The sequence below is a fragment of the Antechinus flavipes genome, chromosome 1 (assembly GCF_016432865.1).
Source record: "Antechinus flavipes isolate AdamAnt ecotype Samford, QLD, Australia chromosome 1, AdamAnt_v2, whole genome shotgun sequence".
In the NCBI taxonomy this organism is placed as follows: domain Eukaryota; kingdom Metazoa; phylum Chordata; class Mammalia; order Dasyuromorphia; family Dasyuridae; genus Antechinus; species Antechinus flavipes.
Window position 1 is genome coordinate 117,041,419 of NC_067398.1, and position 26,679 is coordinate 117,068,097.

At 37.4% G+C, this 26,679-nt stretch overlaps 1 protein-coding gene across 5 annotated transcripts; it reads right to left on the reverse strand.

Annotated features, from left to right (window-relative positions):
• Positions 1 to 445: 445 nt before the first annotated feature.
• CD19 (CD19 molecule) lies at positions 446 to 25,106 on the reverse strand. 5 transcript variants are annotated; one of them, XM_051988498.1, is made up of 15 exons: positions 24,289 to 25,105; positions 23,457 to 23,723; positions 22,686 to 22,883; positions 6,092 to 6,391; positions 5,768 to 5,875; positions 5,517 to 5,565; positions 4,970 to 5,067; positions 2,834 to 2,947; positions 2,337 to 2,426; positions 2,070 to 2,144; positions 1,856 to 1,912; positions 1,690 to 1,746; positions 1,171 to 1,263; positions 974 to 1,061; positions 446 to 650 (listed from the first exon to the last, which is right to left on the reverse strand). In XM_051988498.1, the coding sequence occupies exons 1-15, from the start codon at positions 24,380 to 24,382 to the stop codon at positions 644 to 646; spliced, it is 1,695 nt and encodes a 564-aa protein (XP_051844458.1). In that variant the 5' UTR covers positions 24,383 to 25,105; the 3' UTR covers positions 446 to 643. The 5 variants fall into 5 exon arrangements, with proteins under 5 accessions (XP_051844458.1, XP_051844476.1, XP_051844452.1 ...); XM_051988516.1 differs by having other exon boundaries at positions 1,171 to 1,266; positions 2,337 to 2,420; positions 24,289 to 25,104; XM_051988492.1 differs by having other exon boundaries at positions 1,171 to 1,266; positions 24,289 to 25,104.
• Positions 25,107 to 26,679: the final 1,573 nt, after the last annotated feature.

Below are 26,679 nucleotides of genomic sequence, written 5' to 3' on the forward strand. Positions count from 1 at the left end.
CTAGAAAATGCAGGTGCAAAGTGTAGAGGGAGGGGATGAATAGTACTCATAGGTGCTACATATAGAGTACTTTGTATTTACTTATCTGTAATAACTTATTTCCCTCTAGCAAAATATAATCTTCTTGAGGGACAGGAACAGTTTCAGTTTTTACCATCTATAGAGAAATTGGGAGGATGAATTCTGTCCAAATATTAGATACAAATGGATATCTGTTGAATCAACAAATTAATCAGATAGATGAATCAGTTCCAATCTAGACCAGCTCTGAAGAGGCCCCAGAAGAGACCCTAGAAATGTCCTGAAGAAGCTTCTTCCCAAGGAAAAATTATTTGACCTCACATACCAGATTTTCAGTGATTTCTCAGCACAAATTAGAGTCCCATCCTTTGCATCCATTCCCTTACCTCACTCCTCTCCAACACACAGAATCACAATTAGGAAATTAGGAACACAGGATTTTATTGAGGGAAATAAAGGATAATGGGTTTTCTCTCTCTCTTTCTTTCTCTCTCTCTCTCTTTGTCACACACACACACACACACACACACACACACACACCACACATCCTGAACATCATCAGACCTTAGTCCATCCAGACAGAGACTAAGCATCAAAAGAATGCTAAATTGGGGTTGTGTCTCTAGGACCTAAAGAGGGAAAGATAAAAATGGAAGGTTGGTGCTCAGTGGTTGCCCTATCCCCTCTCTCTAGCCCTCTGAAAAATCCCTTCCTCCCAAAAGACCAGACATTATCCCAAATTCTCTAATAATTTCTGATTCATCTTCTCTACCCTGTTCTATAAATAATAATAATAATAAAAATAAAATAAAGACCTTCCTTTCCTCCATCCCTTCCCTTCACCATCAGAATCCAGTTTGCCAGCATAAGCCCCAAATCACCTCTCCTCAACCTCTGGAGGGGACCTATTTCCTACTCACTTAATGGAGTGGGGTTACAGGTAAGAGCTCACCTATTGTTCCAGCTTGGGGTCCAATCCCCTGCCTCCCACCCTGGACCAGATTCTTCTGGATTTTCCATATTCTCATAGGAGTCACCATCTGAACAGCACAAGGGATTGTATTAAAGAAGGAAAGGGAGGCAGAAAAGAGAAGAGACCATTTGGATCCTGGAAAGTTTAGGCAGAGCCGAAAATTGAAAGATACCCACCTTCCTCCTGACTAGGACCAGGCTGGGGACAAAGGTTCCTGATTTGAGGGGCAGCATAAAGGATTCCTCTCATGTCCTCATAAGACTGAGACCCTGCTATTTGGCAAAAGATGAAGAGATGCAAGTGAAAAAGAAAAAGGTTAGATGGGGCACAAATAATCCCAAGGGCCCGACTGGGGAGAGGGGGTTGGAAGCCTGAGTTACAGGGATTAATTTATGTCTCACTATAGAAGTGGTTAGGTTCAGTCCTAGGATGTTCCATAAGGGTGGAATCAATGTCTTATCTAAAGAAGGAGGAAGGGAAGGAGGAAGGGAGGAAGGGAGGAAAGGAGGAAAGGAGGAAGGGAAGAAGGGAGGAAAGGAAGGAGGAAGGAAGGAAAGAACTTTGAGATAATAATGAAATAACATTTGTAAAAAAGCACTTAGTATAGTGCATGCTATATAGTAATTGCTATACAAATGCTCGTTCCCTTCTCTATCCTTGAGGTCAGGGTCAGAACAGATTGTCCTATATCTCACCAAGTGAAGAAGCCTCCCGACAGGTGTCCCACACAGGCCCTTTAGGGAGCAAGAAGCCTAGAGAATAAAGAAAAAAGGATTCTTTCAACCTTTGGGTCTAAAATCCTAAATTTCTACTATCCTTACCACTCTCCCAGATCCTAAATTAGGAATGTTCTTGCCCCACCTGTTGTTGTGTAGACAGGTGAGACCATTTCCTTGTTCTCATTTTCATAAGACTCTGCTGTTGGAGAGAAGAGAGGGAAGGTGAAAGACAGTCTCCACTGGAGATTCTTGGGACCACTCATCCCTCCCTTTCCCCCGTTCCCCCCAGACTTTGTAGTCCTTTAGGGGCCCCTGTCTCCAGTCCCATAAGGTGTTCTCCCCCAGTTCCTTATTACCAGTGGAGAAAGAATCATCCTCCATTTCTTCATCAGCCAAGGTTCTTTTTTCTTCATTCTCATAGCCCCAAGCATCTGGGGAGGGAAGAGAGTCAGAAAAAGGCCTAGACACTCCTGCCTACTGTCTCTTACTGACCTACCTGCTTATGCAGTGCCTTAGAGAAAGGGAAGAAGGAGCTAGTGGGAGTAGTTGCTGAGTAAAGGAAGATTGGGCTCTGTAACAAGGAGGAGATTGGTTCCTGAATGATAGGAACAACTCATTATTACCTTGGGAGATCTGGTCTTGGCTATTTTCATAGGCCACAGAAGCTCCTTCACCGTCTGGCTCCTCATAACCTTCCCCTTCCTCCTCTGGATCTAAGAAGTCAATCAATCAATCATTGCCCTCAATTCCCCCAGCTCATCTTGCTCCCAGCAGCCCTGACCCACATGGATTCTTCTCCCTTCCACTAACCAGATGCCCATGACTCATCATCCCTTAGAGCCTGATAAGTGGACAATCTTCTTGCAAATACTTCCCTTATCCTCTGTGCCAAAGAGGATGATGGATTTAGATCTGACATGAAAATTAAGTATCATGAGGCCCACATGAATTTCCCCAACGTTACACAGCTAATAAGCACCAGAGACAGGATTCCACTAATGATTATGACTCCTAATCCAATGTCCTTTCAACTAGGCCACTTTTCTTTCTCCTCTGACTTTGTCTGTGGCTCTAGCCCAAGGCTGGGAAGAACAGGTACCCTCTCTTAAGAGTCATTCACCTTCCAGCCCTGGACTCCTGAGCCCAGGGACTCTTGTTTTCTGGTCCCTTCGGTATGGGTTTCCAAATGAAGGAGTGGCTCCTCCAGAGTCAGGGGTCCACTTCAGGGTCCGAACTAGAGTACAGAAATAAAAAAAGGTCAAGAAGACCCTCACCAAAGCAAGATAGTATTTTTCTTTCTCCTTAATTGACTCCCTATCTCCTCTTTCTTCATCTCAAAACCCCTTGACATAATTTTCCTTCAATAACTGGCAGAGATAGTTTTTCTTCTAGCCAACCCATCTACATATTTCCAATAGATGGAAACACTGATTCTCCCTCCCTTTCTCTCTCTCTCTCTCTCTCTCTCTCTCTCTCTCTCTCTCTCTCTCTCTCACACACACACACACACACACACACACCTTCAACAACTCCTTTAAAATCTTTAGTAAAATCTGCCATCTCCACAAAGTGTTCTTTTTTAAACTTTATATATCTTTTTTTGTCACCCAAATACTTTGAAAAAAACATCTACACTTATGCCTTCACTTTCTTCTGTCTCACTCCTTAATTTTTGAAGCAATCTGGCTTCTGAACTCATTCAAATCAAACTGCTCTCTCCAAAGCTACCAATGATCTCAATTAATTCTCAAATCTGATAGTAATCTATCCATGGACCACTGCCACCCCTATCTCTACCATAAAGAGATTACAGAGAGTCTGTGAATGATTCTATATATTTTATTTTCTACACTTAAAAACAGTCTTATAAAAAGAGCCTACACAATATTGCCCAAAACCCAAAAGTAAGGCATCTCTGATCTTATTCTAGAAATACCTGCTGCTAGACCACCCTCTCCTCCTGAGTAGTCTCTCTTCTGTGAGTTTTTATGACACTGCCACCTTCTGGTTCTTTTCCCTTTACTTTTTCAATCTCCTTTGCTGGATCATAATCCACACTATACCCCCTAATTGTAAGTGTTAAGAGTTCTTTTCTCTCTATGTATACCTTATCTTAGGAACCTCATCAGTTCCCATGGGTTAAATGATCATCTCTGTAAGGATGATTACCCTATCTCTATATCTAGCCCCAGGCTCTCCCCTGAGCTTTGGTCTAAAATCACTAGTTGCCCATTGGACATATCAAAATAGATGTCCCAGAAACATCTCAAATTCAATATATTTAAGCCAAATTCATTATCTTTCCTTTCAAACACACCTCTCAAATTTCCCTATTTCTGTCAAAGACATCACCATTCTTCCAGTCACTGAGGTTTGCAATCTCAGCTTTATCCTGGCTTCCTTACTCACCCTCACCCCATATGACTAACCAATTTCCAAGTCTTGCAGTTTCTATCTCTACATCATATCTCACTCACGATCCCTTCTTTCTACTTAACTACCACCTTAGCCTAGATCCATATCACTTCTCACCTAGATTATTGCAATGGCCTCCCAATTAGTCTTCAATTTCTCACAAATTCATTTCATGTTCCACATGCCAGAATGATTTTCCTTAAGCATAGATTTAGCCAAGACACTTTCTAGCTCATTCAGTTCCAATAGCTTTCTGTTGCCTTTAGGATAAAATCTAAATCTTCTACTTAACTTTCTTAAGCACTTCATAACTGGTGCCAAACTGTGTTTCCAACTGGACTCTGTCATTCAGCCATATTGCCTTTCTCTCTGTTCCTCACACATTCCATCTCCTGTCTTTAGGTCTTAGACTGTCCCTCTCGTCTTTTAATATTCTGGTCAAATAGCATCTTCTACAAGAAGTCTTTTCTGATTTCCCCTCCTTCCCAAACTACCCTGTATTTAACCATTTTGCATGTATTTGCATTTATTCATTTTCTATTTGTGCTGTATATATTTTTAGACATAGTTGTCTTCTCCATTAGAAGTAAGGTGATTGCCAGTAGAGATTATTCTCAGCACCTTGCCCCTCCCAAGTTCTCCTTCCTTTCCTTTAGCCTCCCAACTTTTTTCTCCTCTCTTCTCCAGCTTCTCTCTTTATCCTGTACTCATTACTGTTTCTGTAATGTACCCCTCCATAAAAAGCCCTCAGACTGGGATATGTCTTAAGAGCACTGACTTGGAAGAGTTTCAGGATTGGGACTATATTCTTTGAGTATATGTCAGCTAGGAATTCAGAGACCTTGCTCACCATTTCCAAGATTTGCCACTCCAGACAGGGGTAACACATTCCCATATTGACTCTGGGTTTCATTCCCTGGAGACATCACTTTGAAGAACCTGATCCCATTAAGAAAAGTAATGAAGAAACTGGAACACAAACCTAAGGGGCTATGAGGTAATTAAAGGGTAGGGGAAGCAGAAAAGAACCTAACTACTGGGCAGTAGAATGGAAATAGTAATGTCCTTGGAACTAAAACTCCTGGGTCTGAATCCTGGTTCCCAGATTTACTAGCTGTGGGATCTTGGGCAATCCCCTAACTGAGTCTGTGTTTCCCCATCTGTAAAATAAGGAAAATAATATCTGTACTACCATCTTATAAGTTTATTGTGAGAAAAACTCACAAAAAGAACTTTAGAAATGTGAATTACTGCTATTGGCTAATATAGAAGAAATGATTCGAGGTGGGGAAGGAGAGAAGAACCTTAGTTCCAGGAGAGGGAAGAGGGATGCTGATTTGTGATGAAGCTCAAGGGTTCTGTGATTTCTCCAGATTGAGTTTTCTTACCTCCTGGTACGATCTGTCATCCTCTTCCTTTTTCTTCGTAAGAGCAGGGCTAACCAGGAGTCAGAGGAGGGTTTGGGTTGGAATCAGTCAGAAAGGCTAGAATTGGGGAGGGAGGCTAGACATAGACAGACATAGGCATGGGGCAGGCAGCTGCCTGCGTGGAGGCCATTCCTTAGGGAAGTCCAAACAGATTATGATGGAGTAGGAGCTGGGAGCAGGTACAGGGGGAGGGAGAAAGAGTGGTTTCTCACCTTTCTGAACTTGGAGAAACGCTACCAGGATTCCCAGGCAGAAGGACACATAGGTCAAAGCAACAACTGGAATCTTCCAGCCTCCAGCTTCCAACAACCAACGCCATACTAAAAAGGGATGAGAACTATGAAATGGGAGAATCTTTTCCTCTCTCTCTCAACCTTCAGAAACAAGTACTAGACTATGAGATAGGGGATCCCTACACATTAGCCCATAAAAACTCTCATATTCATACCCCTCAAACTGCTTCAAGAATGAAAGAAGACTAGATCTTTCAGCTTTCACCCTCAAGAGAAAGCTGTAGAGCACATGACTCTTCATACCTGCTGGTGAGATGACTTTCAGCTCAATGCTGATGGTGAGATTGCCACTTTTACAGAAGTAAGAACCAGCATCCTGGGGAACAGCCTGGGGCAGAATCAGTAGGGTACCTTCTCCTCTGGTGCCTATAACCCAGAACTCCCGGACTGGGAAGCCCTTTTCCAGTTCCAGACTCAGGAGCGAAGTGTTTTTCCCAGGGCGCCAATGAACCCATGATGTGTGACCCAAGGTGAGGGGAGATAGTGGATATTCACAGGATAGCCAGAGGGGAGATCCTGGAGCTAGAGTAAGCTCCATATTATCTGGGAGAGAAAGATCATAGTTCAAATTATTAATTTATTCAGATTCACAGAATCTCAGAGTTAGAAAAGACCTCAGCTTTCACTTCATCCAATTCATGCCAGACTAAGAATCTTCTCAATATTGTCATCTAGTCTTCAAGTAAGGACCTCAAGGGATTGGAGAAGCATGGGAAGATTACAAACTAAGTGGTTATGATTCAGTCGAGCTTCTTTTTATCACCTACAAATGGCAACAAGTATGCCAAATAAAGTAAAAAAAAATAATAAAAAAGAGGAGGGAAAAAAGGAAAGAAATTCTGACCAAAAAAAAAAAAATTAAGATAGGATCAGAGATTGAAAGCTGGAAAATCAAATTTTTCAATCCCTTCAATTTAGAAATGAAGAAATTAAGGGTCAGAAAGATGCAATGACTTGCCCAGGATATGAGTGTTAGAAGTGGGTTTTGACCTCAGGTCTTCCTAGTTCCAACTTTAACATTCTATGCGCTATACCAAAATGTTCACCTCTAAACAATAAACATTTATTAAGTGCCCAAAGAGTCAAAGAGTGACTTAAAATGAGCCCCCAAAAACCTCCCCAAACAATGAATACATAAATAGATATTATTTTCTGCATAAAGAAAAGTAATGAAAAATCTCCAGAAAAAAAACAACAACACAACTTTAAAGCAAAAAATTAGGTAAATTTATGTAGTAAGAGAAATGAAGAAAGACCTGGTATCTGTTAAAATGAATATAAAATAAATGAAAACATAAAAAATTGAACATAAAACTCAAATGCTTAGAATAATCAAAGGAAAATGTTAATAAACTGTTAGCTAGGTGGCCAATGCATAAAGTGCTAGGTCTGAAATCAGGAAGACATGAAAAGCTTTATGATCTGTATGAGTCTGAGAAGTTACTAAACCTGTTTGCCTTGATTTCCTCAACTAGAATATGTGGGTAATAACAGCATCTATCTAGAAGCATTGTTGTGAAGGTGAAATGAGATAAAACAAAACAAAAATGATAATTCAAGGGGCTAAGAATATAGTACTTTACCAAATAGAAAAAAAAAAGGGAAGAGTTACAATCATGATCTTAGACACAAGAGGAGTGAAAATAGGTTCTATCAAAAGGAATAAAGACAAACTATCTTGTGCTTAAAGGCCCCACACATATTCTATATTCATGGACTACTAAGAACATGAAGGAAAAGCTATCTGAAACACACAAAGAAACTAAACAATAATGCACCAATAGGAAATTTTGATATGTTCAAACTTTTATGAATTCAAAAAAAATTTTAAAGGAAATTACAAATTAAATGTCAAATTTGATAGACTTAAAAAGAATATCACATGGGAATCTAAAAGAATAAAAGTTATTTTGCAGACACATGGAATCTTAAAAAAAAAAAAGATCATATCCTAAGTCATAAAGAATTCATAAATAAGTACAAAAAACTGTAAACCTTAATCATACTCTTTATAAACTGTAATGGCATAAAATAATATTTAATAAGAAAATATTAATAAAAGAGGCAGAACTAAATGGAAACTGAAAATTATATCCTAAGTAATGAGTGGGTCAAAGACTAAATCATAGAAAAATTATATATGCATGTTATATATATATGCAAAGAAACAGTCATGTATATCTTTACACATATATGTTCAAGAGATAACATCGGTGACACCACATAGAAAAATTTATATGATGGAACAAAAGCAATCAGTGGCAGATTTAAATCTCTGAAAACTTAAATTTCTAAAAGAGAAAAATAGAGGTCCAATGAGTTGGTCACACAAATTAGAAAGTCAAAAAACTAACAATTTCAATACAAGCACAAATGAAGACATTTTGAGAGTTTCTAAATACATATTTTAATTGAATTAATAAACAAAACCAAAAGCTAGCTTTTAAAAAATACCAATTAAATTGATCATCAACTAATTTCATTTTTTAAGAAAAAAGAAAAACAAAATTATTAAAATTGAAAATAAGAAAGAAGATAGCAATTAATAGAGTAGAAACAAAGAAAATTACCAGAAACTAGAATATCTAATTGTTTTTGTTTGTGAGTCCTGTGCTTGATTTCACTTTCATAGAGAACTCCCCAGTATGGGAAACTCCCTCTAGCAATGTACATCAGCAATTCCTATAATATATTCTTATAGATTTACTTGAGAAGTTTCTTGCCACTGACCACATAACCAGTATTTGCCAAAGACAGGTCTTGAATCCAGGTATTCTTGAATACAAGGTCAATCTTTTCTTCCAAACTGGGTTTGACTTCTTTGGGGATGGTGTCCAGGGAGACAATATTTTAAGGGGAGAATCCTTTGGCCTGCTCCCCAATGAGGCCTGCACTGATCCAGTGAAACCTTGGTTCCTTGTTCCTGAATTTTTTATATTTCTATTTTATGTCAAGGGATTAGAAATTCTGAGCTTGTTAATTGTGAAAGGTAGAGAGAGCAAGGCTCCTGGCAGGCTATCCAGCATCAATGCTCTGAGGAGGACAGCATGACCTTGTGGACATAGCTCAGTATTAAGTGAGACAAACACTCATCTTGCCACATATTGATAGGAACTTTGTAAAGCATTCTATGAAGGAACTTAACTTAGATTGAGTCCATTCTCCGAACTACAAGAGAGTGTGCCTCTATGATTTTAAAGGAAATACTCATATTTTTTGTTCTTGTTTAGAAGTAAATATCCCTTCATAAAAGCCAATTGATATTAAATGGTTAAAAGGAAAAGGGGTTCTAGTCAGTGGTCTCTTACAGTGGGTAAAAACACAATCTGTAAGGACTTGATGTGATAGCAAAAGAGAAAAGACATTACCTAACTCCTAAGGTTTTTTCTAGTTACCTGTGGGGGAGATGTAGCAGTCTGTTTCTGAGATGCTCTGCTGGAGAAATCTCACTACATTAAGTGAACAAGGATGGTTCAATATGAGGAAAATAAGAAATCACAGTAATTATATGCTGAAAGTTGGTAGGGAGAGTCCATGCTGAATTTGATAATCCCTATCCCTTAACTAATTTGCTGGAATTAGTTTGGACCTTCCTTGGAAAGGTGTCTCCTTTCCATGGAATTAAATCTGTGCCCTACTGGAGCAGAATATATTATGCTTCAGGTGAAGAAAAAAAAAAAAAAACAGGGGTAGCAATCCTGATCTCAGCTCGAGTAAAAGCAAAGATGGATCTAATTAAAAGAGATAAGGGAGGAAACTATATTTTACTAAAGAGTAACATAGATAATGAAGCAATATCAATACTAACCATATATGCACCAAGTGATATAGCATGGAAATTCCTAGAGGAGGAGTTAAGAGAATTGTGGTATATGAACGTTATAGAATATTATTGTTCTGTAAGGAATGACCAGCAGGATGAATACAGAGAGGACTGGCGAGACTTACATGAACTGATGCTAAGTGAGATGAGCAGAACCAGGAGATCATTATATACCTCAACAGTGATACTGTATGAGGATGTATTCTGATGGAAGTGGATCTCTTTGAGAAAGAGAGCTAATTCAGTTTCAATTGATCAAAGATGGGCAGAAGCAGCTATACCCAAAGAAAGAACACTGGTAGATGAATATAAACTGCTTGCATTTTTGTTTTTCTTCCCGGACTATTTATACCTTCTGAATTCTCCCTGTGCAACAAGAAAACTGTTCGGTTCTGCACACGTATATTGTATCCAGGATATACTGTAATCTATTCAACATGTAAAGGATTGCTTGCCATCTGGGGGAGGGGGTGGAGGGAAGGGAAAAATCGGAACAGAAGTGAATGCAAGGGATAATGTAAAAAAATAATAATAAAAAAAAGAGAATTGCAAGAAGAAATAGATAGCAAAACAATACTAGTGGTAGATCTCAATCTTGCACTCTCAGAATTAGATAAATCCAACCTCAAAATAAATAAGAAAGAAGTTAAGGAGATAAACAAAATATTAGAAAAGTTAGATATGATAGATCTTTGAAGAAAATTAAATGGAGACAGAAAGGAGTTTACTTTTTTCTCAGCAGTTCATGGAACTTATGCAAAGACTGATCATGTATTAGGGCATAAAAACCTCAAAATCAAATGCAGAAAGGCAGAAATAGTAAATGCATTTTTTTTTCAGATCATGATGCAATAAAAAACACATGCAATATAAGGGCAGGAGAAAATAGACCAAAAAGTAATTGGAAACTAAATAATCTCATCCTAAAAAATGACTGGGTGAAACAGCAAATTATAGACACAATTAACAATTTCATCCAAGAGAATGACAATAATGAGACAACATACCAAAATTTGTGGGATGCAGCCAAAGTAGTGATAAAGGTAAATTTATATCTCTACATGCTTACTTGCATAAAATAGAGAAAGAGAAAATCAATAAATTGGGCTTGTAACTAAAAAAGCTAGAAAAAGAACAAATTAAAAACTCCTAATCAAATACCAAACTTAAATCTGTGTCCTAGGTTTCTATTGAGAGAATACTAGGGATTCTTCTGGCAATTCCCAGGGACTTGGGGTGCCTCTTGACTGGATGATGGAAACTTCAGAAAACAGAATCTTGTCAGAGGCAACATTCCCTTTGGGATCCATAGGAATGAGCTATGAAACAGCAGAAAATGGCAGCTAGCAATAGAAGTACATGGTAAGTATTTTGTGCTTCCCCAGGTGAGCCTAAGAGGGGGATTTTTGAGCCTCCAGTTTCACATTAATCTTCAGCCTTTCTGTTTCATTTTCTGAGAATGTCAGAAATTAATAATTCTAACAATCGATATTTCCAGACCTGGGGATTACCTCATGGCTAATTCTGCATTCCAAAGTTCATGAATTTGAGAGTCAAGCACTGGCCTCCCACAGGGAGATTTCCTTAATTGCTCATTTTTCAGAAAAAAAGAGAATCTAGCAGCTAAAAAAGTAAAGCCAGATCAGGAGATCTGGACCATGCCAATCTTCCACAATATTGTTGTGACTTATTCGGAGCAAATATGAAGTAAATAGAAAGTATTTGTTCAGCAGTCTCCCAAGAGGAGTCTAATTAGCTATAAGATTGTTTTGTTTCCTTTATTTACTCATAGATGTGAATGCTTTGTTAGGGTAGATGACATAAAGAGTATTGTATATTGTCCTTTGATGAAACTATAGGAGTTTAGCAGCCTCCACTTTAGAAGAAACAAATCATAGCTCATATTTGTTTTGGAGATTTCCCTCAGTTTTACTCTGGCTGGGAAATAATAAATCGAAGAGAAAAACTTATCCTTTTAGAGGCAGGTTTCCAGGTCTGGGTCCAGATTGTGTATCCAGTCTTTGGAGCAACCCTGAGCCATAAATGATAAAAACAAACAAAAAGAAGGAACCAAATAATTGTGTCACTAGGATCAGGAAAAGCCTTCAGCAAAGGCTTATAATAAAACACTAAAAAAAAAAAAAAGTAATGGAAGGATCTTTCCTCAACACATTTTTTAATTGGCTAAAACTAAGGAGTACATTGTATTATAATGGAGAGACATTAAAACTTTTCCTCAAAGATCAGGGTTAAAGCAAAGATGCCTACTATTATCATTATTATTTGATATATACTATAAATGCTGGCTATAGCAATAAGACAAGATAGAGAAATTAAGTGAAATAAGCATTAACAAAGCAGAGACAAAAATAAGGCTATTTAAAATAAGGTAATGGTTTATTTAGAAAACCCTTGAAATGATCAGAAAATTGAGATAACAGATTCAGCAAAGAAACACAATACAAAACAAATCTACAAAAATAATTAGCATTTCTACATATCACTAAAAATCAGAAGGGAAAATGTTTAGAAAACAACACATCTTAAAATGACAATATACATTAAAAATCTAGGCACTAATCTAGTTGGATACAACTAGTAATTGTATAAATATAGCACCTCCTTATGAGAGTCGACTTTTCCTCTATGTAATCTCTCATCCCCACACTGAATGAGGAATGAAAGGAAATATGTGGGAGCAGGTAGGTGGTGCAGTGGATAGAGCACCAGTTCTGAAGTCAGGAGGACCTGAGTCCAAATGTGACCTCAGTGACTTAACACTTCCTAGCTGTGTGACCCTGGGCAAGTCACTTAACTCCAATTGCCTCAGGGGAGGAAAAAAAAGGAAACACATGAACCTGAAAGTGAAGGAAATAGTATGAATTTTAATGTTGAGTAGAGTTCTTTGAAAAATGATAACACAGGTCTGCTCACTAACCAAGAGAGAGAAACCTTTACCTATATCAAGAGAGCTATCCCTCTCTATTTCTGGGGGTTTGAAATCTTGACCACTGGACACAAGAGATGCTAGAGAGTTGTCAGAGCTTTGTATGAGCATTAGCAGTGATTTCAAGGGAAAGATTGAGATAGCTACTGTTTTTGACTGGTCTGAGGAACTGATTCTAAATGAGCAAAACTGAATTCAGTGAGATAGTATATTTTACCACTCTGTGACTGTGATATAACAAGTCTCTTCTATATCAATAGCTTTAGGTTAAATTCTTTCCTCTAATAGAAGTAAATGTGCAAACTCAACCCATTAATGGAGAAGCAGCTGTTGGCAGGCATAAAGATGGTTTATTCCTTTCCTAGGCAGTGAAGTTTATTACTGGGTAAGATATAAATAAATAGCCTGAATGAAGAATAGATTGATAGGATGTGCATCTTTCTATCAGCATCAGCAATCTTGGATGCTGCTGGCCCCTTCCCAGATTGATTGCTATCTAAACTGACCATTTCTCTACATCTCCTCAAACTTAGCATGTGCACTCTCCCTTAGAGAGGGAAAGACCAGACTTCAGATCAGGACCCAAGGAAATAGATCTGTATTTGCAAGGAAAAGGACCACCTCTTCTCTAGAAACTGGAACAAAGGAAAGAAGTTCAAGGAAAGCTGTTGGCACAATTTAGTCAAAAGAAGAAGGGAGAGCTTGACTCTAAATTTCATTTTTTCCAGTTAAATATTTGTTAAAGTCATCTGCAGAAAAAGAGAAAAAGGAAATGGTCTTCTAGTCTCATGCTAGAGTTTTAAAATGTTAAAAAAAAAAAAAAACTAAAAGTCTTCATTTGTATAGAATATTTGGTAAATCTAGCACAACTAGCTCACTAATTTTGCTTCTACTCTGAACCCAGGGGAAAATCACTAAAATATATATATCTTATGCCTCATTTCTCTTCTAGATCCACTCTATATGACCTGCCAAAAAAGAAAAAAAAACTCACTCACATCATAGATTAAAATACTTTTGCCATAATGAAGGAAATCATTGTTCAACTAAAAAACACTGAGACAACAGAACAATTTTGGGTTTTGTTTGCTTATTTGTTTTTGTTTTTTCCTCAGAATCTCCACTTTATTTTTATATAATAATTGCTTTTTACTTTTCAAAATACATACAAAGATAGTTTTCAACATTCACCCTTGAAAAACCTTGTGCTCCAAAGTTTTCTCCCTCTTTCTTTCTATCCTTCTCCCCTAGGCAACAAACAATCCAATATAGTTTAAACATGTGCAATTCCTCTAAACATATTTCTAGATTTGCCATGCTGCTTGATAAAAATCAGATCAAAAGGTAAAAAAAACAAGACAACTCAACAATTTAGAAGAAAATGAAATTAAACTAATATTTTACACCATAAATCATAATATATTCCAACATGCTAAATGATATAAATTTTTTTTAAAACCATCTTAATTAAAAAGTAATAGAATCTTTTTCTATTCTGTGAATGGTGTAAAAAATAATCAATCATGATATAAAACACATTATTTTAGATATGATTTTAATTATATAAAAATAAAAGGTTTTTGTATGCATAAAAACAGTACAACTATAATATGAAGAAAAGATACAGAATGAAGAGGAAATCTTTGCATTAAATATGTCTGATAAAAATCTGACATAAAAAAGTGAAATAAATTCTATAAGAGTCATCAGCCAACAAATGTTTCAAAAGGATAAGGGCAGGGAAAGGAATAATTATTTGAATAGCACCCATTATGTATTAGACACTGTTCTAAGCACTTGACACATATTATCTCATCTGATCCTCACAACAAACTCTGGGAGAAGGTGGATACTATTATTATCTCCATTTTACAGATGAGGAAACTAAGGCAAACAGAGGTTAAGTAATTTGCCTAGGACGACCTGATTTGGACATAAAGGTAATGAATACCTGAAGTAAGATGGTAGCTCTGTGAAAGGAGAAAAGGAGCAGGATTTAAAAGATGTTTTAAAGGTTGAAGTGAAAATTTGATAATTGAATATAAGGGGAGGGGATATATATATATATTATATATATATATATATATATATACATATATATATATAATATAAGTAAGAAGTACAGGATAATGCCAAGATTATGAACCTGGATGGCCAGTAGCATTGTGGTTTCTTCAACAAAAAATAGAGGAGTTTGGAAGAGGGGAGTGTTTAGGGATGAGCTCAGTTTTAGACATGTTTAATCTAAGATGTCTCTCTATAATACAATCTGATGTACAATTGAAATACAATTTGAAATGTTCAGTAGGTGATTGGTGACACAGGATTGAAGATTAAGAGGGATAGTGAAGTTGGGTATAGAGATCTGGGATCTCTACACAGATAATAGCAAACTCCATGGGATACCAAGAAGAAAGCATAAAGGCAGAAGATCATCTTAGAGATCTACCTAAAACACAGAGGTTCAGTAAGTTGTTTAGTATACCATAGCTAGCATATGTGCCAGAGACAGGACTTAAGTGAAGGGCTTCATGTCTTCAAGGCCAAGCTTATATTGACTGCAACATACTGCTTCTTCCATTGTTTTTCTTATAGGACAACTGCATTTCATCAAATCTACATAACACAATTTTTTCAGCCATTCCAGAATCAATCGGTAGATATTGTGTTTCCAATTTGTTTGCTTGTTTGTTTAAAATTTTGTTGTGTATGGAATCTATTTGTCTTTTACCTCCTTAGGATGAAGTATTTGTACAAAAATGAAATCTCTTCACCAAAGGTTATAAACGATTTCATGACTTTTCTCACAGAGCAGACCCATTGGTAGTAGCAAAAAGTTGGATGCAAATTGTACTCAATGATTAAGGAATAGCCAAGTAAAATATGGTATAGGAATGTAGAGTTAGGGATAGGGATTTCATTCATACAGAAAGAATTCCTACTTTCTTTCTGAATTTAATTCTTTGACAGCTACCTAGTGCACTGAGAGATTAAGTGATTTGCCAAGGGTTATTTATACAGATAGGAATGTAATGGAATATTATTGCACCATGAGAAAAAAATAGTAAGGTTTAATTGAAATAATACAAAGTAAATGAAACAATGTAAAGCAGTGTGTATGCCAGAAAAACTGGCTTTGGATTCAGAAGCCCTGAGGTTGATTCTGCCACAAATTAGAATCCCAACTCTTTCTTGCCATAAGAATAACATTAACAACAAGCATTTGTATAGCATTACTACATACCTAACACAAAACACTTTAAAAACATTACCTGACAAACAAGTAATTATTATGAAATAGATGTTATTGTGATTCTCATTTATAGTTCAGGAAATTGGAGCAAACAGAGGTTTCTAAGTGATCAGTATAAGACCACACATCTAGTAAATATCTAAGGCTGGATCTCAATTCATGTCTTTCTTCCTAAAGATCTAGTACTCCATCTACTATACCATCTAAGTCCTTTAACTCTCTGGGCTTCAGGTTCCTTGGCTGTAGAATGAGAACACTGGACTAGAATACCTATAAGGCTTATTTTAGCCCTAAATCTGTGATTCCATTATAGTTGGGGCCATCTTTTCTTCCCTTACTCCTCTCCTCCATCTCCATGAAACATGTCTAAGTAGAGTCATGATTCCTGGCTTCACAAAGAAGCTTTGGATGGGAGTATGGGGCCAAATATGACTCAACATTGAGGGCCTTGCACTGTGGGACAATGAATCTCTGTTTATTGGCTGTGGAACCAGAAGATCTAAGGATTCTGAAAGTACTAAAAGTAGAAGATGCTCTCTTCTTTTCCAGCTTCAAAGCATGAAGGACATTCAATGAGTATCTAGAAAGTTGAGTCAAAGACAGGCAGCAGGTTCCATTGGCCATAAGCACATGAAAGCTAAACCACACACCCCGCCTCTTTTGTTTTGAGTATTTCCTGAACTTAAGCAAACCTTAAGAAAAGTAAGATAGCCCTGGAGTTAGGAATATTCCTCTTCCTGAGTTCAAATCCAGCCTTAAACATTTCCTGGCTATGTGGCCCTTGAACATAACTCTATTTATCTCCGTATCCTCATCTGTTAAATGAGCTAGAAAAGGAAATGACAAACTGCTTCAAAATCTTTGCCAAGAAAACCTCAAATGGGGTCGAGAAAAGTCAGACAGAACTGAAGAACAACAACGAACTTAAGCCAATGATTGCTCTGATATGGAATGTTCAGTCTTAGTGGTATAACCAGACTAAGGGATCTGAGGCAGCTAGAAAGTGCATAAAGGCGGAGCCTTGAATCAGGAAGATCTGAGTTCAAATCCAATCTCAGACACTAATTGTGTGACTTTGGGCAAGTGACTTAACTTTGTAGAACTAGGGTCTCATTGTATTGGAAGTAATTCATGGAAGATAAAGCTTCTGCAAGTTCTGGAGAGGACAGTCACTGACAAGAAGATTAGGCCAAGCATGGTTATTTTACCAAAGGATATGTATCAGGAATTGTTTAGACAATAAAGTGAAGAATCTCTAATTTGTAGTCTTGCAAATTACCATATGTTCTGAGGAAGTTTAAATACTAGGAGACAGATTGTACCAGTAGCTAAAAATTAAACTGATGAATTCTATTCTGCTAACATTCTTGAAAGTCTTTTAAGTCTAACATTTCTTAAGTGTCAAGAATAAACTATTTGTCCCGTACCTGCTTCATATCATACATTAAATATATTTTTATTCTTTCCATTTAGGAGGAGATTCAATTAGTAAAATCATCTCAAGAGTGTTAGAGGAAGGGGATTTAATGAGCCACTGAGTGTGAGAACAACTCTTCTCATTAGAGTCAGGCTCCCCAGAACTGAATCTGGTCCAAACTGCATGCCTAAGGACAGAATACAAAGTGAATGAAGTGACCCTATTCTCTAAGATAACAGAGTATCAGTTCCTCAAGGTTAGGCTAGGAAGCCTACCCAAAAGAATAATATATGATTATGTAAAGAAAGATTATATTAAATGATGAAAAACTCAGGGTAAGTATGATGGTATCAATTGGTCAAATTTAAAGGACACCGTCTTCCTTTTTTGATTTTGTTAACAATCAGTAAATTTCAGAAGACTAGAATTGCAAGAATTAGCATGGACAATCCTCTAGTTTGGTGTCTTTCTCATCTATTGGGAAGAGTATGCTTTGGAAGGATTTTTTTCCCATGATTGCCTTCTTTATGAAAATAAAATGTAACAAACAAAAAACAACACATTTCAAAACTAAATGGTTACAAATAAAAGCAAGGATTAGCAGAATAGACTAGATAAGAAAGAATCGGAAACCATTAAACTCAGTTACACAGAATTAAATAAATTCAAGACCACAACTTACTTGGGGAGTAACACCCTATTTGAAAAAAAAAATTTAAAAAACACTTTTGCAAAAATTAGGTTTCTAAATAACTAAAAAAGTCATACCCTTTAATCCAGAGATCCTACTGCTAGTTATGTACTCTAAGGAAATAAAAGGCAGAAAATTCCTATATACGCCTAAATATTCAAAACATTTGTTGTTGTTGTTGTTGTTGTAGTAAGAAACTGAAAATAAAATGGACATTCATTCATTGGGAAATGCTAAAAAAAAATTATGCTATATGAACAAATGGAAGAATACTTCTCATCTATCATTAGTAGTGATGGATATGGAGAATGCAAAGAACTATAGAAAAATTGTGTAAATTGATATAGTAAAGTATGCAGAACCAAGAAAATGTGGTTATATCAATATAAATAGAAAAGGTATATACAAAAAAAGAAAATATTGCTGTATAATTATAATGACTGATTATGACCTTAGAGAAGAATTCATAAAACACACTTTCCTTCCCAACTTACAGAGGAGCATGGGGAAATGTACATGTAGAATAGGCATGACTAGTGTGTTCATTGATTTTGCTAAACTGTTTCCCCTCTCACCCTGCCCCACTTTCTTGTTTTAATTTTTGTTACATGAAAGAGAGGCATTCAAAAATGAAAGTGTTATAAAAACAAAATATAGCAACAAAAATGAGATTAAATCTTAAAAAGCACCCATAAATTTATCAATAAAACAAAGCAATAACATGTTTCCAAACCAGGTTAAATTATTGTAGATTTTCAATGTAAACAAACAAAAGTTCAAGTAATGAGGAACCCCATACTTTCCATACAGCCTATTCCACTTTTGGATAGCAATAATTTGGGAGGAGTTTTTCTTTCTAGTAAGCCTCAATATACTCTCACCCAGTACTCGTAGTTAATGATGTGGAAAAGGAAATGGTAAACCACTCCAATACTTTTAGGGGCAGCTAGGTGGTACAATGCATAAAGGACAAGGCTTGCAGTCAAAAAAATTGGATTTCAAATGTGACTTTAAACATCTATTAGTTGTGTGACCCTAGGCAGCTCACTTAATCTAATCTGCCTCAGTTTCTTCATCTGTAAAATGAACTGGAGAAGGAAATAGCAAATCATTCTAGTTACCTTTGCCAGGAAAACTTCAAATGGAGTCATGATGAGTTGGACATGGCTAAAAAGCAATCCTAATTTTCCTTTCAATAGATGTGAAGAATAAGATGCTTTATATTCTAATCATGGTAAATACCAATAGATATAACACAGATAAACTCTTGATGAGGGGATGTTTCTCAATAATTTTAAGACCCTTTAAGGGTTCTGAGAATTACTGGTCAAGTTCTTTCCAAGAAACACAAGGAAATGGAAAGAGTATTGATGTGGAGTCAGAACTACATTGAAATGCTCACTGAATTACTTTTTACTGTAACTGTGTAAGACCTTGAACAAGTCACTCAACCATTCCAGGCCTCAGTTTCCACATCTGTAAAAATGAGAAGGTTGGGTAAGATGGCCTGTAAGACCCCTTCAAGATTTAAATATATGACCCCATGAATGTGAGAAGAGTACAAAACCTCCTTGCCTAAGTCAAGGGAGAAGGTTCCTGATGGGCCGAGCAAACTCTTTTATTGCAGAATCAGGAAACTTACTCAGTCTCATGCAGTGAATAGCCTATCAAAAAATTTTTAGTATGCACTGCCAATAGAACTATATTTACTTGTTTATAAATTATACATGTATTACTGCATCAATACAATTTGTAAACCTTACCAAAAATAAATATTAAAAAAAAGATGAGATAAAAGTGAAATGGTGTTTGATCCTAAAATCAATAGAAAACCATTGGAATTTACTAAGCAGGGGAATTAGCATGGTCAGTTCTGTGTCTACCTTTCTATGCTCCAACAGCTTAAGGTCATGTCATGGTCCACTGGGGGACCTCACACTGGAGACCACTGGTCTGCAGGACTGAGATTGGCCATTCACAATAGAGATGGAATAGATTGTAGGAAGAGGTGGTGAAAGAGTGTTATGGAACCAAAAGGTACCATTCTCAAAATGAGAAGCCAGGATGGGAGTAGCCCTAGGAATAACCTCTAGGTCTAGAGAATCACAGAGCTCAAGAAGGCCCTGGGGAATTTCTCTAGATTTGATATCCCTCCCTTTTCCTCCTTTCTCCCATCCCTCTCTTTCCTTCCCCTCTCCATTTTCTCCCCATCTCTACTAGGTTGCTTTATTTTATTTGTGCTTCTGATTGATTTTATTCTCCTCTTTTATTAATAAAAGTGCCTATTTATGGCACTTTGAGGTTTACAAAGCATTTTCCCCATAACAAATCTGCAAGGTAGGAAGTCTAAATATTATTATTTCCATTTGATGGATGGTAAGATCTAAAGGGAATAAGTGATTTATTTATGGTCATATAGCTCATAAATCTAGAACCAGGATTCATACCCCAGGATCCTCAATTGCAAATCCATTGCTCTTTCCACAATAACTTTGTGAATTTATATCTTTTTTTTTTCTTTTGTAACCTCCAATAAAATCCTCCTTGGAAGTCTGGTATGGAGATGGCCTTGGTTTCTTGAAAACTTTGCTAATGCAGTACCAAGCCCATCAGATGCTGCCAAGCTGGAAAGGCTAGGAGAACAGGCCCAGCCACAGACTTTGTATTTGCCATCCCAGGACCCAGCCTAGCTCACTCCATACTGGCTCCTGACAGGGCAAGATCAGGGAGCAGGTAATGAGTTGTTTTGGTCACACCCACTCATATGATCATAAAATATTAGAGCTGGAAGAAACTTTAGAGTTCATCTAATCTAGGGGCTCTTAATTTGTTTTTGTGCCTTGAACCCCTTTGGCAATTTAATAAAACTCTGAATCCTTTCTCAGAATAAAGTTTTTAAAAGCATAAAATCAAATACAAAAGATTAAGCAAGAAAACAATTATACTGAATTATAATGATCCAAATGTTTAAAAAGTAAACTCACAGACCTCCTGGTTAATAATGTATACTCTAATTCAATTCTTTACTTTTACAGAAGAGGAAACAATCCTAAAAGTCATACAGGGGATTGAAGAGGTTTATCCAAGTTGGAATTCGAACCCATTCCTCATTCTAAATTCCATGCTCTTTATACGATCACATTTTTCCTTCTGCCACATTTTTGCCTACTTTTTTGGAAGTATTCCATATTTATAAATAAAAATTCTTCCTAAAACACAAGTTAGTTCAGATGTAATAAAGCAAAGAGGTAGGAAGTTGGGGAACAGTCTGGACTATATATTGGACTTGGAATCTGGGGACCTCCATTTGAAATATGGCTCTGATTCTATTACTAGCTTCATGACCGTGGGAAATAACATGAATTCTCTGAGCCTCAGTTTGTAAGTCTGTAAAATCTGATTATCCCACCCCACCTACCCCCCACAATTCCTACCTTACAGGATTACAGTGAAGCAAGGGTTTTCTGAACCTGAAAGTCTGGGAACAAATTAGAACATAGCAAACTTCATATAGAGTGCTATGAGATTGTTAAGATCACAGGAAAGTTAGCTGATCATTAGATTCAACTCATACTCATACATACATATATATATATATATATATATGCATCAAATATTGTTGTATCATATATGTATGCATCAAATACATATACAAATACACACACACACACACACACACACACACACACACACACACATATATATGTATGTATGCAACAATATTTGATGCTACTACTACTTACTTCCTGAGGCAACCCATCCCAACTCTGGAGCAACTCTAACTATTAAATAAAATTTTCATTACATCAGAGCCTAAATTTGCCTCCCTAAAACTGACCTTTAGCTCCTAAGTTTGCCCTCTCCCTTGGGAATAGATGAAGCCTCTCTTCCATCAAGCCTCTCCAATTAAATAGCCCTTCAAAGCTTGAATACAGATCAGATAAGGGATCAATCTAGGAACCAAGGAAGGCTACATAAGGGAGGCACCAGGAATGTTTGGAAGGATCAGTGTGATATCAACATGTGGAGACCAGAAGGAAACAAACATTTATTATGTACCTACTATGTGTCAAGCACTGTACTAAGTCCTTTATAAATCTTATCTTATTTGATCTTTACAATAACCCGGGGAGGTAAATGCTTTTATTATTCCCATTTTATAGATAAGGTACCTATGCAAGATGGAGGTTAAGTTGCTTGCTCAGCATCACACAATTAATAAGTGTCAGAAATTGGATTTGAACTCATGTCTTTTCTGAGTCTCCACTTCCATATATTACTTAATACTTTATTCGTTAATAAATATTACAAATTAATACAAAATTATTACAAATACATAAAATTAATACAAATATTCCTTAATATTTTAGCTATAGGAGACAATCTAAGCTAGGCTCTGGGAGGAAGGAGGCAGCTCCTACTGTTTAATAATTAATAAGTAGAATTTATAGAATTAATAAGTAGAATTATAGAATTATCCTCACAACAACTTTCCTGATAGATGCTATTATTATCCTCATTTTACAGTTGATGAAACTGAGGCAAACAGATTAAATCACTTACCCAAGCTAGGATCTGAACTCAGTTCTTCCTGACTCCAGAGTTCTATCCATTTTGCACCTAGGTGCCCTCCACCCAATGTCTCTAACCTTTCCCACCCCTATTTAACTTCCTCTTGCCTCTCCCTTCCACAGCCCCTTACTCACCCTCTGTTTGGTTCTGGTCAGTACATGGAGCAAAGGGATCCCACAGCTCAGGTTTGTCCTCAGCCCATACATATAGCTGGGTGGAGGGATGAGTTTGGAACTTGGATCTTGAACGGTCAGAAGGCTTAACTGAAGATGAGGATTCCTTCCTAAGACCACAGCCTTCTGGGCCAGTAGCATTCCACTGGAACAGTTCACCTGGCAATATGGAGATAGAGTTGGAGACAGATTGGGAGCTGGGCCCAGGGACAGTTATTGTTCCCTGGGCAGCTCCTAGTCTTGTCTTCATATCTCAAAGTCTCTCCCTCAGACCTAGTTTTAATACCTCCTTCTGAGTCTTCCAGTTTTAATTCTCCCAACCATCCTGCCCACTGACTCCCTCCAAATTCTTAACAATCTCTTTTTCCTTAGGTCCCCCAACAACAGTCCACTCTGTGGATCATAAGATTTAGAGTGGGCAAAGACCTTATCAATCATCTAGTCTGAACCCCTCATTTTACAGATGAAGAAACTGAGACTTAAAAAGGGAGAATATGACTTACTCATGATCATACAAGGAAGAAGTGGCTGGAACTGGATTTCAAATTCTTGTCTTTTTACCTCTATTCTAATGTTCCTTCCATGACACCATATATATGTTTCTCAGCAGAATGGAAAACTGAGGCCAAGATACATTCCCTCCTCACCCTCCCCTTCCCTCTGCACTGAGCCCAGAGTTTCAGGTTCCCTTCACCCCCATGCCCACCCTTGATCCCCAGTCTGGCCCCTCACCACTGCCGTTGACACTGATAGCTGCCCTGGACTTCAACTCTTGCTTTGTGAGTGGTCCCAATTCACAGAGGTAGAAGCCCCCAGACTGGGCTGAGATGTTATAGATGAAGAGGGAGACCTTCGAGGGTCCCACCTGGGCCCCCAAACCTGGGCTTTTCAGGGTCAATTGCTGCAAAGAGGATAGTTGCCCTCCTCCGAACCAGGTGACTGGTTCAAAGAGTCCATCCCTGGGGCCAATCAAGCATGGCAGAACAGCATTCCTCCCCTCTGTGGAGAGAGAGAGGGGGTGGGGGGGACAGTAGGGGAGAAAATGGTGATGGGAACACAGGATCTAGGAAGAAACTTCAACTTTCACAATTATAAGACCACAGGCCCCATTACATCATTTTTCTGAGCCTCAATTTCCTCATCTGTCTAAAAGGAATGAAAATACTCGCACTGTGCTACTTCCCATTTATACAAAGAAATGTATTTATTTAATATATATTTATTTATACAAAAAATTTTATATATCCACATATTTTTTAATAAAGAAATGTCTCAAAAACGTTGAAATTAAAATGTTACTTTTCTTTACCATCTCTACTTCTTCCTCTTTCCATCATCAACCCAACCCCTACCCTAAGCCCAGGAGACACTAGTTTCCTCAGTTTCTTCCCAATAAGACTCTGAATTTAGAGTTAGAAAGGGCCTCCTACAGATCATCTCAACTGATCTTCAATCTCATTTTACACAGGAAGAAAATAAAGTCCAGAAAGTGACAAACTTTCCAACGCTACACCATAGACTGGCCAAGCTGGGACAAGAGTCCCACACCTCTGCTTCTTCCTACCTTCAGCCTCCACTCTCAATGGGTCTTGGGACTTGGCAATCTGTGGGGTGAGAAAGAGAAAGAGGAGGAGGAAGAAGAAAGGGGGCTGCTGCATGGCGAGTCGGGCTCTAACTCCTGGGAGTGTCCGGATCCGCGAGGTGGATGCTGGGGCAAGCAGGGGCTGGTGGGAGTTGCTGAACCAAAACCATGGTTGCCTTGTCAGAGGTAGCCTGCCTACAGGCCCTGTGCCCCAGGGAGGAAGGGAGGCCACCCACAGCCAGGTCCCCTCAGGGACACACACAGTTCTGTTTCTCCCCAAATAGCCCAGTCTTCCTCTTCACTTCCCTACATTCATACAAACACAGAAGACTATGTATAGGTCTGTGTATGGTTTATCAAACACCTCTAATCCAAATAAGACTGGAAAAAAATCTCCCAATCACGAAACCTATGAGAACCCATGAACTTTTATTAAATATAGTTTATGTCACCATTCAATCCAATCCAATTGAATGAGTAAGTACCTATTATAACCAAGGCATTACACTAGACAAGCTGAAGAAGAACCTCTGGTCCAAGGTTTCCTTTCTTATCCTCTATCAGTCCTTTCACTTTTCCCATTTAAGCAGTCCACACGGTTTAATAGACTCTTGAATTCAGAGCTCAGACATACTGAAGACACAGAAATTCTAGGTGAGGCAATATATATTAATACTCAGGACAAATAAGAAGTAATACGGGCTTTAGAGAAATATAGCTACCAAGATCAATACTTCCTTTTCACTATCAGACCAATGATCTGCCATTTCAACCTAATTAATTTCAGGTCAAGAAATACTAGAGGCCTACAATGTCCTAGGGTCTATCCTGGATATATATATATATATATATATATATATATATATATATATATATATATATATATTATATATTATATATGGCATGCTTTATACAGGATAAATAGAAACAAATTAACAAAAGGAAGGCACTAGAATTAAGAGTTGAGGAAGCTTTCCCCCGAAGAAGCTGGGATTTAAAATGTGACTTAAAGCCAAAAAAGGTCAATAATCAGAGGGAGGAGAGTGAGCATTCCAAGCAAGGGATTCAGCCAGAATGTCTGGGGTCAAGAGATGGAGTCTTGAACACAGTATTAGAGCTAAAAAAGGAATATAGAATATAGAATATAAAAACTAGAAAGAATTTTAGAGATCATTTAATAGTGTTTTTCAAACTTTTTAGTCCCCTTTATACTATTAAAAATTATTGAGGACCACAAAGAGTTTTTGTTTATGTGGGTTACATTTATTGTAACTACAACTCACATTGCAACATTTACTGTATTAGAAATCTAAATATCTTAATTTAACTATGAAAACAGTTTTTGACTTCATAGATCAACAGATCTATGAAGTCTAGGGGTCCCCAGACCACACTTTGAATATCTTAATTAACTATGAAAATATTTTTGATTTCACAGACCAATGAAGAAGGTCTAGGGGTCCCCAGACCACATTTTGAAAACTGATCTAATCAAACTCATTTTCTTTTCTGTACTTAATGAGTACCAAATAAAATGACTATTTCTATCTACAAAGTAGAACAGAAAAAGAGGATCATACATAAAACTGTAAATCTCTATTATGTACAGCTCACTTTTCCTTTTAAGTACATAATGAATTCATCATGTAGCTCTCAAATCTGCCACACTTGTCTGTTCCTTTCTGACCTCCCTTATGTTTTTCTCTTGTACATTTTTAAAAATAATTCAATGACTTTTATTTTTTGCAATCCTAGTTGTGCCCCTCACACCCTCCCCCATCCCACTGAAAACAAAAAAGAAAAATAAGACTCTTGTAATAAATATGCCCAGTTAAAATAAATTTCCATTTTGGGAAATTCTCTTCTGAAAATGTGATTCATTCTGCATCTTGAGTCCAAAACCTTCCAGTTAGGATGTGGCTAGCGAGCTTCATCAGTTGAGAAATCATGTTGGTCATTATACTAATCAAGAATATCCTCATTTTACAGGAAAGGAAACTAAGACCAGGGACTTGCCCAGACCTAAGACTTGCCCAAAATCACATAGCAAGTCAGGGACATGACCAAGACTAGAAGCCTGGTTTCCAGACTCCAAATCTAGTGGGCGGTTGGGGACAAGGAGGTTCTACTTCCATTATTTTGCACAAGAAGACATGGAGGGAATATGGACTAAACTAGAGAGGCTTCTTACCTCTGTTACTATTTCCTAACCTTATACTACCCCCTCCTTTTCCCCTACCCACAGCTTCCTGTTTGTGACAGACAACCCTCAGGAGACCCCTCACAGGTGGCAAACCTTGGCCTTTCTTCTGGCTCAGAGTGAGGTGAAGTGAATCCAGACAGGCATGACTTTAAGAAAGAAAAACAGGGGAC

Bases quoted from the DNA above. Each gene is read 5' to 3' on its own strand.
- CD19 (XM_051988492.1), bottom strand. From the start codon at position 24,382: ATGCAGCAGCCCCCTTTCTTCTTCCTCCTCCTCTTTCTCTTTCTCACC. The intron at 23,724-24,288 runs GTAGGAAGAAGC...CTCTCTCCACAG, and splicing joins ATTGAGAGTGGAGGCTGAAG to AGGGGAGGAATGCTGTTCTG. The intron at 1,062-1,170 runs GTGGGTATCTTT...TGTGCTGTTCAG, and splicing joins TGGTCCTAGTCAGGAGGAAG to ATGGTGACTCCTATGAGAAT.